We start from the raw sequence: 12,472 nt of genomic DNA on the forward strand, positions 1-12,472 counted from the left end.
AGCAAATTGATGGATTTTTTTCTATTAAAATAATGTAAAATTAACATCTGTACAGAAAGACTCATACGAAGGCCAAACTACAGAGGAGGGACTTTTGAATGCAATTCCAGCCCTTTATGGCTGGGAAAACCTCAGGGCTGGATGGCCTGTAATGCGATGCTACTGGCGCAAGAGAAGTCAGGCGCAAGGAGATGGGCGGAAACTGATTTAACACCACGGTTGTGTGTAATAACATAAACCGACCGTCAACAGAATAATACAAATGGGTCAAACAGAAACCGATAAATACCAGAACCGTCTCAACACGTACACAAACAATTACTGGGACAGGACATGGGGGGAACAGAGGGTTAAATACACGAACATGTTAATTGAATGGAGATAGGAAACCAAGGTGTGAGGAAGACAAGTACTGCAAACAATGTGAAAATGGACAAGTGGATTCGGCGATGGCTAGAAGGTCGGTGATTGTCGATCCCCCGAACGCCGCCCGAAACAAGGGAGGGACCAACTTCGCAGAAGTCTTCGACTATAAGGCATACCAGTGGGAAAGTTATAGCACTTTTTTGATATACTCAGAGGACCATGTATTAGCATGTTAACCACTCCTATATATTGTAAAATGGTAGATTATCGACACGCAAACAAAAATGCTGATTTCATTATTACTGACAGGCATCCAAGTGGTATATATAAAGATCCAGTCATTTAAAAAATTGGAGGCTCTTACACTTCAGTGTTGTGAATGGAAAAATTCAAGCTAAATGGCTGGCACATAGAATGAAAAGGTATTGTCAGATATTCTTAATCTAATCAGACAGTTTTTTTACCACTGGATTGATCATTGAAAGATAATATAAAACCAAGTATTCTGAAACAAATAGAATACTAGAATATCGGGAAAACCAGGCCTGGGTTTTCATAGCTAATTTTGAAAAGGCTTTGGATAATGTACGCACTGGAGTTTATATATAAATACCTAGAATATTCAATTTTGGAGAATCTCTTATAACAATGGGTTAAAAGTTATGTTATACTGAACCTAGGTGTAAATCAGTAAATAATGGCTACATCTCAGAAAGTTTTATACTGTCAAGGGAGTAAAACAAGGTTGTCCACTATCGGCAATTATGTTATTATTGCCATCGAAAGTAGCTGTTAAAATTAAGACCCAACAATAATATTTAAGGGATTCAAAATCTGTGGCTTTTAAAAACAAAGGTGTCATTGTACCCTGATGATTCATGTTTTCTTTTAAAACCACAATTAGAATCCTCCACAGCCTCAATAGAGGTTCTAAATACTTTTGCTAACCTTCTGGATTAACAACAACCATTATGAGTATAGGTGTACGTATTATTACTATTGAATCACAAAAAATTCAACTTACATTTACCTTGTACTTTACCAAATAAAATGTCTGAGCCGGGATGTTACATACTAGGATACAAATCCGAGACGAAAAGAAATATCTCACCCATACATTTTTTATAGAAAGTTTGCAAAAATAGAATAAGATCTTGCTACCATGAAAAGGAAAAACCTATTGTGGAAAAATCCCCCTGATTAAATCTTAGCGAGTACACAGCTTTACTATTGCTTATGGTTTTGCCTACACCTGCTTTCTAAATTATATGACACAAAAAACTATAAATTTTTTATTTGGTAATGAAACAGACACAAAATTAAAAGGGCCTATTTATATAGAATATGAATTCGGAGGGGCAACACTTATTACATAATTAAATACATTAGACCTCTACTAAGGCCATCAGTCGATACAAGAAATTATACTATATCCAAACATTGTTCTCAGTAATAGTAATGAAGAAAGTCTCACCCAGTTCAAGAAGGCCTTTCCCGTTACATATTAACCTCACGTCGTTATTAGAAAAGTTAATCATCTTCCAAAGGAGATATGTTGTTTTTTTTACAACCTTAAAGTGTTAATCCAGTTCAGTTAATCCACCGAAAAGACAAAAGCAATGAATACACACAAATATTTAAACTTCAAATAGTAAAGGAGATTGAAAAAAACGTATTTGTCATATTGTGTTTGAAAAGGGGTATGATGTTTGTAAACATAAACGATAGGACTGGTGGAAGTGTGAGTGAGCACTCGATGAGCTAACTACAACGATGTGGATACTGTCTGCTCTACCCAAAATTCACAACCAACTAGTTGCAGCATTACCACAAAAATGGAAGTAGGCATGTAGAAGGGGGGGAAAAGTAAGGAATCTGTCTGTCAGCCCTGATTCTAAAGACCATAAAATGGTTAAAGAAAATATTGTGATAAATAAAAACATCATACCAATTCCTTTAAGGAGCAAAACTTACAGCTGTGCCATTTACAGCCTGTGCGAAATAGTTGGGAAGAGTTTTTCGATGTACCGCATTCCATGTCACAGTGTTTATGAATTGACACGGCAAAATATAGCCGATTCAAAAAACTTAAAAGTTTCATTTTAAATCTATACAAAAATCTTCACAATAGAATTATATACTATGGGGAGCAATCTTCCCAGCTTCTGCAGATTTTCTGCGAGGAGGTAGAGTCCATTAGATCATTTATTTTCTGTCATAGTTAGCTCATTTTTGGTCACTCCTGGAATGGCTGAAGAATTGGAACATTTTACCTAGAACTAACAGCTGGCAGAATAGCAATGACGTGCTGATTTGAAAACGTCATAGTCAATCAATCAATAACTATAATAAATAATTTAAAAAATGTTTCTTTAACTTTACAATCTGTGGAAGCTACAAAAAGAAGGTTCAGTACTTTTGTGAAGCATCACAGCACAGTTGAAAATATATGGCAAATAAAATCCAAAATGATGGTGTAAAAGATAGATGGGAGGGGTTGAATGGAGCTGAGGTGGGACTAATAACAACAGAATAACCAATGTAAAACATAACTGGGTTTGTGAAATGTATATAGGTTCGAAGAAGGACTAAAACAACAAAATATAACTATTTAAAATAGATGTCCTGTAAAATGTGTATAATAGTGTATAAACGAAGGTGAAAGCCTAAGTGTTATGTTTATTAGTTTTACACCATTGGGGAGGGTGGTAGGGTTTTCGGGAGATTAATAAAGGTATATATTTTTAGTGTGGGTATATGTGTATATATGTAGTTATATTATGTTAGATTGTGTATAGTGTATGAATGCTTATGAATCATATATATATATGGGTATTATGTATAGGATATCATATTACCCCAAAAATATATGGGGGATTGGAAATGAATGGCAATTACATTGGGAACACAATCTATCCCCGAATATTAAAGCTTTGATCTGCCCCCTTCAAAAAAATAAAAAATATATGATAAGAATTTGAATAGTGCAAAAAGTATAAGTACATTTGGGCTTATTCCCGGTGCAACAAAGTGCTGAGTCTGCATTATGGTCAACAAATGGCCCTGAGTTACACAGGCAGTCCTTTTCTTATCTTTTGCACACAGTGCAGAAATCCTGAACTGCCTGCTGGTAAATGCAGCCAATGTAGAGCAGGCTCGTATTTTCGGGCTGGCGGGCAACGCCGGTGCTATGCAAAGCATGCTCTTTAGCCATTCCGACTTGTAAAACACAGTGGCTTGCTGTTGGTAATTTCCTGTCTATATCAGCTCTGAGGGAAGGGTGGAAATAATTTCCTAAAAATGTGCATCAATGTGCCAATTTCAAGCAACGCTACTGGGATATATAAGCCACATGTAAAGCTGGTCTTAGCGGTAATGCAATTGGTTTTATGGCATTGATTTTGCCAGTGAGGCGCACACTGTAGGGGCTGGGACGATACCAGTATCGCGATTCGTTTTTTAGGAAGGAAACAAAATACAAGTGGATTTACTTCTTTAGGAAAACAAACTTAATGTTGGAAACAACATCATTATTGTTGTCATCACACAGTCATATTTATTTAATTTTCAAGTGAAAGCACATAATATTTACACACAGCAGGTTTTTAAAGGACCAAAGTGTTTGCTCTGCTTCGGGTTTTCATTTTGCCATGCGAATACGATGTGCGTTTTCATTTTTCGAAATGCGACAGCAAATGTGGGTAGACTAATATTTCCATGTTGAAGTCAGAATTTGATTACAATTATGCTCTGATTTTTTAGGCCTTATTATTGGCCTAGTGATTAGTCTTGCTTATTGACTACATTTTGGATGTCCATGTCCAGACTGCAATTACAGTAGGCCTGACCCTATATCAGTGTGATGCTACAGCTATTTTAACAATGTATTACCATATGAAGCAATGCAGTTAAGACAGTGTAGACCACAAACATGTTAACATATTAGCAAATATGGGGCAGGCTTTTATGAACTAGGCTATAACGGACTAACATTCGAATTGGACGTTGTGACAACACAATGCATAAAAGACCGCAAATACACACTTGAAGCAACCAAATATTAAGCCATGGGGCACTTTCTGATTGGCCTCATTGAGGTGTCAACCTCGACACACCCCAAACTTTGTTTATTCACCTAACCCAGCCCTTCGCACCACTGCCAGTTACTGCACCCAGTTGTGAAAGCTACCACCAGGGCTAAGATTTCCTGTTGCGTTCGCTTGTTAAAATAGAGCCCACAATCTTATCTATGCTCAATCACATTCACATTTTTGGTGAAAAATTACAAAATACGATTCCGCTCTGGAAAAGTACATATCCAGTGTCATTTTCTTCTCAATGTGCAGGATTACAGTTGCATCTTAAAGCTGTGGCGCTCATGTGTGAGATAGTGTTCATGTGTGATATGACAGTGTCATGGACACAATTGAGTGCATACACTCACCATTAATTGTGAAGAGATTAATTTCACAGACATATTAATTTCACAGGGCATGAAGAGTAAAATCTATTTATTTCTTCTCAGTATCACCATGATACTGTCATAATATTATGGCCTAATTCTATGTCTTTAATTAGTGAAAGAATATCATAAGAATAAGAAATCAACTATTTTATTTTACAAATTTGTGATTTTTTTCTTTATTTCACCGAGTTGGCAGTTGGAGAACAAGTTCTCATTACAATTGCGACCTGGGCAAGATAAAGCAAGCAGTTCGACACATCCAACAACACAAAAGTTACACATGGAGTAAAACAACATACAGTCAATAATACAGTAGAAAATAAGTCTATATACAATGTGAGCAAATGAGGTGAGATAAGGGAGGTAAAAAGGCAAAAAAGGGACATGGTGGCGAAGTAGTATACATATAGCAGTAAAACACTGGAATGGTAGATTTGCAGTGGAGGAATGTGCAAAGAGAAATAAATAATGGGGCAAAGGTGCAAAAAATATAATACAGTAGGGAAGGAGGTAGTTGTTTGGCTAAATATAGATGGGCTATGTACAGGTGCGTAATCTGTGAGCTGCTCTGACAGCTGGTGTTTAAGCAGTGAGGGAGATAAGTGTTTCCATTTCAGAGATTTTTGTAGTTCATTCCAGTATGCAGCAGAAGAACTGGAAGGAGAGGTGCCAAAGGAGGAATTGGCTTTGGGGTGACCAGAGAGATATACCTGCTGGAGCGCGTGCTTAAGGTGTGTGCTTGATTATGGATAATAAGGGGGGACTTTACCTAGCAGCGCTTGTAGATGCCATGGAGCCAGTGGGTTGGCCGAGATATGAAGCGAGGGCCAGCCAACGAGAGCGTACAGGTCGCAGTGGTGGTAGTATATGGGATTTGGTGCAAAACGGATGGCACTGTGATAGACTGCATCCAATTTATTAAGTAGGGTATTGGAGCTATTTTGTAAATGACATGCCGAAGTCGAGGATCGGTAGGATGGTCAGTTTTACAGGGTATGTTTGGCAGCATGAGTGAAGGATGCTTGTTGCGAAAAGGAAGCCGATTCTAGATTTAACTTTGGATTGGAGATGTTTGATGTGAGTCTGGAAGGAGATTTTTCAGTCTAACCAGACACCTAGGTATTTGTAGTGTCCACATATTCTAGTCGGAACCGTCCAGAGTAGTGATGGCTGGACGGGCGGGCAGGTGCAGCAGCGATCGGTTGAAGAGCATGCATTTAGTTTTACTGTATTTAAGAGCAGTTCGAGGCCAGGAAGAGATGTTGTTATGGCATTGAAGCTCGTCTGGAGGGTTGTAGAACAGTGTCCAAAGAAGGGCCAGAAGTATACAGAAAGGTGTTGTCTGCGTAGAGGTGGATCAGGAATCACCAGCAGCAAGAGCGACATCATTGATGTATACAGAGAAAGAGTCGGCCGAAGAATTGACCCTGTGGCACCCCCATAGAGACTGCCAAAGGCCCGGACAACAGGCCCTCCGATTTGACACACTGAAACTCTTTCAGAAGTAGTTGGTGAACAGGCGAGGCAACATGAGAAACCAAGGCTATCGAGTCTGCCGATGAGATATGGTGGTGATTGACAGAGTCGAAGCCTTGGCCAGGTCAATGAATACGGCTGCACAGTATTGTTTCTTATCGATGGCGGTTAAGATATCGTTTAGACCTTGAGCGTGGCTGAGGCGACCCATGACCAGCTCTGAAACCAGATTGCATAGCGGAGAAGGTGCGGTGGGATTCGAAGTGGTCGGTATCTGTTTTGTTGACTTGGCTTTCGAAGACCTTAGAAAGGCAGGTAGGATAGATATAGGTCTGTAGCAGTTTTGGTCAAGAGTGTTCCCCCTTTGAAGAGGGGGGATGACCATGCAATAAAATGCAAATTAATTACTTAAAAATCATACAATGTGATTTTCTGGATTTTTGTTTTAGATTCCGTCTCTCATAGTTGAAGTGTACCTACCTATGATAAAAATTACAGACCTTTACATGCTTTGTAAGTAGGAAAACCTGCAAAATCGGCAGTGTATCAAATACTTGTTCTCCCCACTGTATATACACGGGACAMGACAAGACGAGGACAAAGGACGTCTGACTGCTATGCCATCTTGGAAAATTGATGAGGTCTTACATTGTTGTTGAGGTCTTAAATTCTAGGCTCTAGCCCCTCACTAGATTCTGTCCGACACCTCATGAGCACTTCTGTTGTGAATCACACTTCTACCAACCATTTCCTTATGGCAGACAAAATATCCAGTGTTCGGTTTGTTTTCTCTTACTGGGTTAGTCTGTACGTGTATTGACACTCACTCACTTTGTAGAATCCAGCCAATGCTATTGTCCCTACAGTTTATGTATTGTCCCCTCAGGGTTTTTTACAGGACAATGACATCTTGCCGGCAGTGCCTCATCTTGAGTCATTATGTGTCAGCCATGTTGTGTTGTGAAGGGAGGAAATGGCCTGTGTTGCTGGTGTGGTGACGATACTGCTGGTGTAGCACTTAACTTTGGACCACATGATTCACTGGTTGACTCACAGAATAATGTTGAGAATAATGTTGTTCTAGTCTTTTCTTTTGTAGTCCTTAAAGCTACTCAAGTATGACGTAGTTTAAAGGGTTACATGAAAGTTAACCCTGTCAATACTCGAATTAATTCACTAAATCACTAAAACTACAATTAACATTTTAGAAATACTCTGTTGTTTTCTGTTGCTGTTACAATCGGTTACAATTTCTGTTTGTATTGAGAGAGAGAGAGGTATTAGTACAGAGGTGCAGACAGTTATTGGCTTGTATGGGCAATGGCCTAATGACTTCTTGGGTCATTTCTACACTGAAGTTGTCCTTGTGTCTGTGTGTCCTGTAAGTAGTATTATATACCTCAAAGTCCTGGATGGATCTGGAAATCATCTAGATGTTTCTGGTTCTGGCTCTGGCTCGTATGTGCGTCTGTCTGTCTGAGTTTTTTACATTTCTCAGTACCAAACATCTCTGACCAAACATGCTTCCACTCCTTTCAGTGTCCAAAGGCAGCAGCAGTTCAAATGACCATGGCAAAGTGAGGTTTACCACAATCTCAACATTTACATTGACAATGAGTCAAGATGACTCCTTGTTCAATGCCATCGACGAAGAGGATAAAAGTGTTCCAATTATAAGGAGAGACAACACCATAAGTAATGTTTTTTTAAGATTTACTATGAGCTAAATATGTTCTCAAGAAAAAAATTGTGGAGTGTGAGTATCCCCTCTTTTTAGTCTTTAGTGTGACTCCGACCTGACCTTTGACATAAGGCCTAAGATAGGAGATGATTCTGGATCTGTCACGCCCTGATCTGTTTCACCTGTCCTTGTGATTGTCTCCACCCCCCTCCAGGTGTCGCCCATCTTCACCCTTATCCCCTATGTATTTATACCTGTGTTCTCTGTTTGTCCGTTGCCAGTTCGTCAAGTCAACCAGCATTTTTGTTCTCAGCGCCTGCTTTTCCCAGTATCTCCTTTTTCTCACCCTCTTGGTTTTGACCCTTGCCTGTCCTGACTCTGAGCCCGCCTGGCTGACCACTCTGCCTGCCCCTGAGCTTGCCTGCCGACATGTACCTTTGCCCCACCTCTGGATTGTTGACCCCTGCCTGCCTTGACCTGTCTATTGCCTGCCCCTGTTGGAATATTAAACCATTGTCAATTTGACATGTCTGCATCTGGGTCTTACCTTGATTCCTGATAGGATCCGCCATTGGCAACGTGGCAAAGAGCGAGGTAAATCTAGCAAACAAAAACTCTTGCAGGTAACGTCTGACTTATTTACTATAACTTATCTAGTGTATTATTCAGTATATTACTTCCTCCATATTTACTAACAGATGCACTTAGAGGAGGCTGGTGGGAGGAGCTCTAAGAGGATGGGCTCATTGTAATGGCTGAAATGGAATCCGTGGAACGGAGTCAAACATGTGGTTTCCATATGTTTGTGTTTTATATCATTCCATTTGTTCTATTCCAGCCATTACAATGAGCCCGTCCTCCTATAGCTCCTCCCACCAGCATCCTCTGTTTGCTCTGTGGTACTTTTAGTCCAACCTTATTATTCTTCCTCTTTGCAGATATTATTGCTGGAGTGGTGGGGAGATTGGTATTGGCTGCCGCTCTGTTAATTAACACTCATGATCTATAACATGAAGAAGAAAGACTACACTGTCAACCAGCAGAACACTTTGAACGGAGGATACCAGAAACCTAAGACAAAGGAGTTTGTTGCGTAACTTCCTTATGCATGCATGACTGTACGTCGCTTTGAATAAAAGCGTCTACTAAATAGCATTTATTATTATTATATGAAAATCTCATTTTAGTTTTCATACATTTTTACAATATAGCCAATTCTGACTTTGCAGCTAGCCTCAGGGGAAACCACTCAGTTCTGCCTCCAGGAAAAGACCAATGACAATAAACATCAACCTGCATAACACATTGCCACGTCTAACTTCAGAGTTAGTCAAACCTACTGTATCACTAGTACTCTCCTGCCATCTAGAGCTCAAAGGATGAGTACTTTGACTAGATCTCAGTTGAATTTGTCACACGTAATACCCTAATTCCATACATGGTCTTTGGTCTACACATAGTTATTTGCTGTTTTGTATCCATCATTCCAACATTAGCCAGGGTATTAAAACAACAACAATACAGTATGCATCCACTTGATGCATCCACTTGAGATATGTATTCTATTCATGTTAACAGATTATCTTTATTTGTAACTCGTAAACCCAGTGCTTTACTTGGATTGAAATAAGTGCCGGTACTCATTTTGGGTGCCGGTACTGTTTACATTTGGGTGCAGGAGCTCCACAATACTTTTGAGCTAATATGCTATAAGAGGAACAGGAGCTCAAGCAGTAAAACATTTGAGTTGCCCTTACTCAGCTCCGGTGAACTCCTGCCCAGGTCAAGCACTGCATAAACCCCATAAAGCAGAAGTGAAAGATGCAGGCCCATGTTTAGTATAAGGGTAGAATTTTTTTTTTCTTCTGAATAACAGTTTTTTTCTTCTTTTGAGAGCATGCTTTTATAGAAGGGAAACTGATGTAAGAGAAGGGAAACTGACGATAGATATGTAGGAAAGGAATTTCCACATCATCAACCCGATTGCGCCACAGAGACAGTTTTGTGGATTGTCAGTGTGGTGAGGCAGCTGATTGGTTGACGTTCATCATCCTAGCTCTACAATGGCCAAAAAGTGTTGTCAATCAAAACAGCTAATCGTTTGTGTTTTCTTTCAACACGCCTGTCACATAAGTGGGCGTTTCATAGCATTGTCGGTTGTTGATGGTGGAGGCTTTCTTAGTCGCCCAGCTTTTTCAGCGATGTTTATCCCTACTCTTGAGGAAGACATGCACCATTTTAAACCGAATCGACACAGGTTCTACACAACGCGATGCTGTGGGTGTTGCCATGTCAGGACGGGAACCATCATTCTCGGCACTTGGTACATGGTACGTACAAATGCCAATGTTTCTGGCTTTTTAGAATGTGCTAGCTAACGTTACCTAGCTAGTGTTAGCTATTTGCGGTTATATTGCAGTACCCTCTGGTTGCCACTGTACTGTCGAGAGTAGGCCATTGTGCTAACTACCAAAAAGCTAAACCGAAGACAATATTTGTCAAGAAAGTCAGTTTGATATCCGATTCGTGCCATACTTTTGTAACATTATATATATGGAATTTGATATATTGGCGCTAATGTTATCGGATAGCTAGCTAACTAACTAGCGGTTAACGTTACCCGTATGGACTTTCAGCTCCCCCCGGTGCACATCGGATGTTGTTCTAACGTAGGCTAACTCTTACCAACGTGTCAGGTAACAGTAATGTTAGGATAAATCCATTTGAATTCAATCACTTTTTGACCGCATCCCTTTTGATTTAAACACAACTTTCCATACATGTTTACACATGGAAGAAGTGGTCAGAAAGGGACCATTCAGGAGATACAGGTAGGGAAGTCAAACATTCATGCTTCTGCACCAGACCGTTCTCATAGACAAGATAGACATCAAATCAAATGTTATTGGTTAGCAGATGTTATTGCGAGTGTAGCGAAATGCTTACGCTTCTAGACCCGACAGGTCAGCAGTATCTAACGGGTAATATCTAACAATTCCACAACACCTAATACACAATCTAGTAATGGAATGGGATAAGAATATATAAAATATATGGATGAGGGGTGACCGAGCAGCTAAGATGCAATAGATAGTATATAATAGTATACAGTATATACATATGAAATAAGTCATGCGAGATATGTAAACATTTTTAAAGTGGCATTATTAAAGTGACAAGTGTTCCATTTAAAATGGCCAATGATATCAAGATTGTAGGTAGACAGCTGCCTCTATGCTAGGGATGGCTGTTTAACAGTCTGATGGCCTTGAGATTGGAAAAACAGCTTATCTCTCTGTCCCAGCTTTCATGCACCTGTACTGACCTCACCTCCTGGATGGTAGAGGGGTGAACAGGCAGTGGCTTGGGTGGTTATTGTCCTTGATGATCTTTTTTGCCTTCCTGTTACTTCGGGTGTTGTAGGTGTCCTGGAGGGCAGCCCCCGGTGATGCTTTGTGCAGACTGCACCACCCTCTGGAGAGCCCTGCGGTTGTGGGCGGTGCAGTTGTCGTACCAGGCGGTGATATCATGTGTCCAAGATGGCGTAGCAGTGTAGACGTGTTTGTTTAGTCCTCTCGTGTACGTTTGTATTTCTTGTATATATTTAAATTTTTTCTCTTTTCGATTTTTAATTCGATTATACCTTCCGGTAACCTACCTCACCCAATGTGATACGGAATCGCTATTATTTTTTAACTTTGGAACACATTCAAGAACCCCCAGTAGCTAACCAGCTAATCAGCTACAAGCTATTTAGTCATTTTTAGCCGCTGCTAGCAGCTTTTACCTTCTGCACAGACACCAGCCCTGTTATTAGCCTGGATATTACTCACCAATTTACCAGCATCGGACTGTCTCTCGACAACAACGCCGGATTCCTGCCGTAATCCCTGAGCCACTACTTCTGATCCTCACAGCTAGCTTGCAGCTAGCGCAGCTAGCGCCACTGCCACGAAGCTGCCACGAAGAACACAATTCTACAATTACAACTTCTCTTTCGCCATCGCCATCCGGCTTGGATTCTCTGTCGACACGACCACGTCTGGTCTGCAGACGAATACCCCATCCGCTGTCCCCTCAACCGGCCTCCGTCTGAGCAGACCACCCCCCCGGGCTACTAACTTTAAACGCCGCGTGCTAGCTTAGTGGCGGCTTCCCTGCTCCATCTACGGCTGCCCCCTGGACACTATGATCACTTGGCTACATAGCTGATGCCTGCCGGACTGTCCATTAATTCACGGTACTCCATTCTGTTTATTTGTGTTTTATCTGTCGGCTCTGTGTTTTAACTCAGGCTCTGTGTGTAGTTAATCCGACCCTCTCTGCCTAGTTGTCGCCATTTTTACCTGCTGTTGCTGTGTTAGCTGACTAGCTGCTGTTATCTCACCTGTTGTTTTAGCTAGCTCTCCCAATCAAGACCTGCAATCACTTTATGCCTTACTGTATGTCTCTGCCAAATATCAATATGCCTTGTATACTGTTGT

General features: G+C 40.5%; 1 protein-coding gene across 1 annotated transcript in view; it reads left to right on the forward strand.

Moving 5' to 3' along the window:
• Positions 1-9,819: 9,819 nt before the first annotated feature.
• Positions 9,820-12,472, forward strand: part of LOC112072815 (lysosomal-associated transmembrane protein 4A) — a 31,618-nt gene continuing 28,965 nt past the window's right edge. The window contains exon 1 of the mRNA XM_024140212.2: positions 9,820-10,318. Coding sequence (XP_023995980.2) covers positions 10,052-10,318 — 267 coding nt within the window. The 5' untranslated portion in view covers positions 9,820-10,051. The remainder of the gene's footprint in view (positions 10,319-12,472) is intronic.

Source organism: Salvelinus sp. IW2-2015, unplaced genomic scaffold, assembly GCF_002910315.2.
Source record: "Salvelinus sp. IW2-2015 unplaced genomic scaffold, ASM291031v2 Un_scaffold2050, whole genome shotgun sequence".
Taxonomy (NCBI): domain Eukaryota; kingdom Metazoa; phylum Chordata; class Actinopteri; order Salmoniformes; family Salmonidae; genus Salvelinus; species Salvelinus sp. IW2-2015.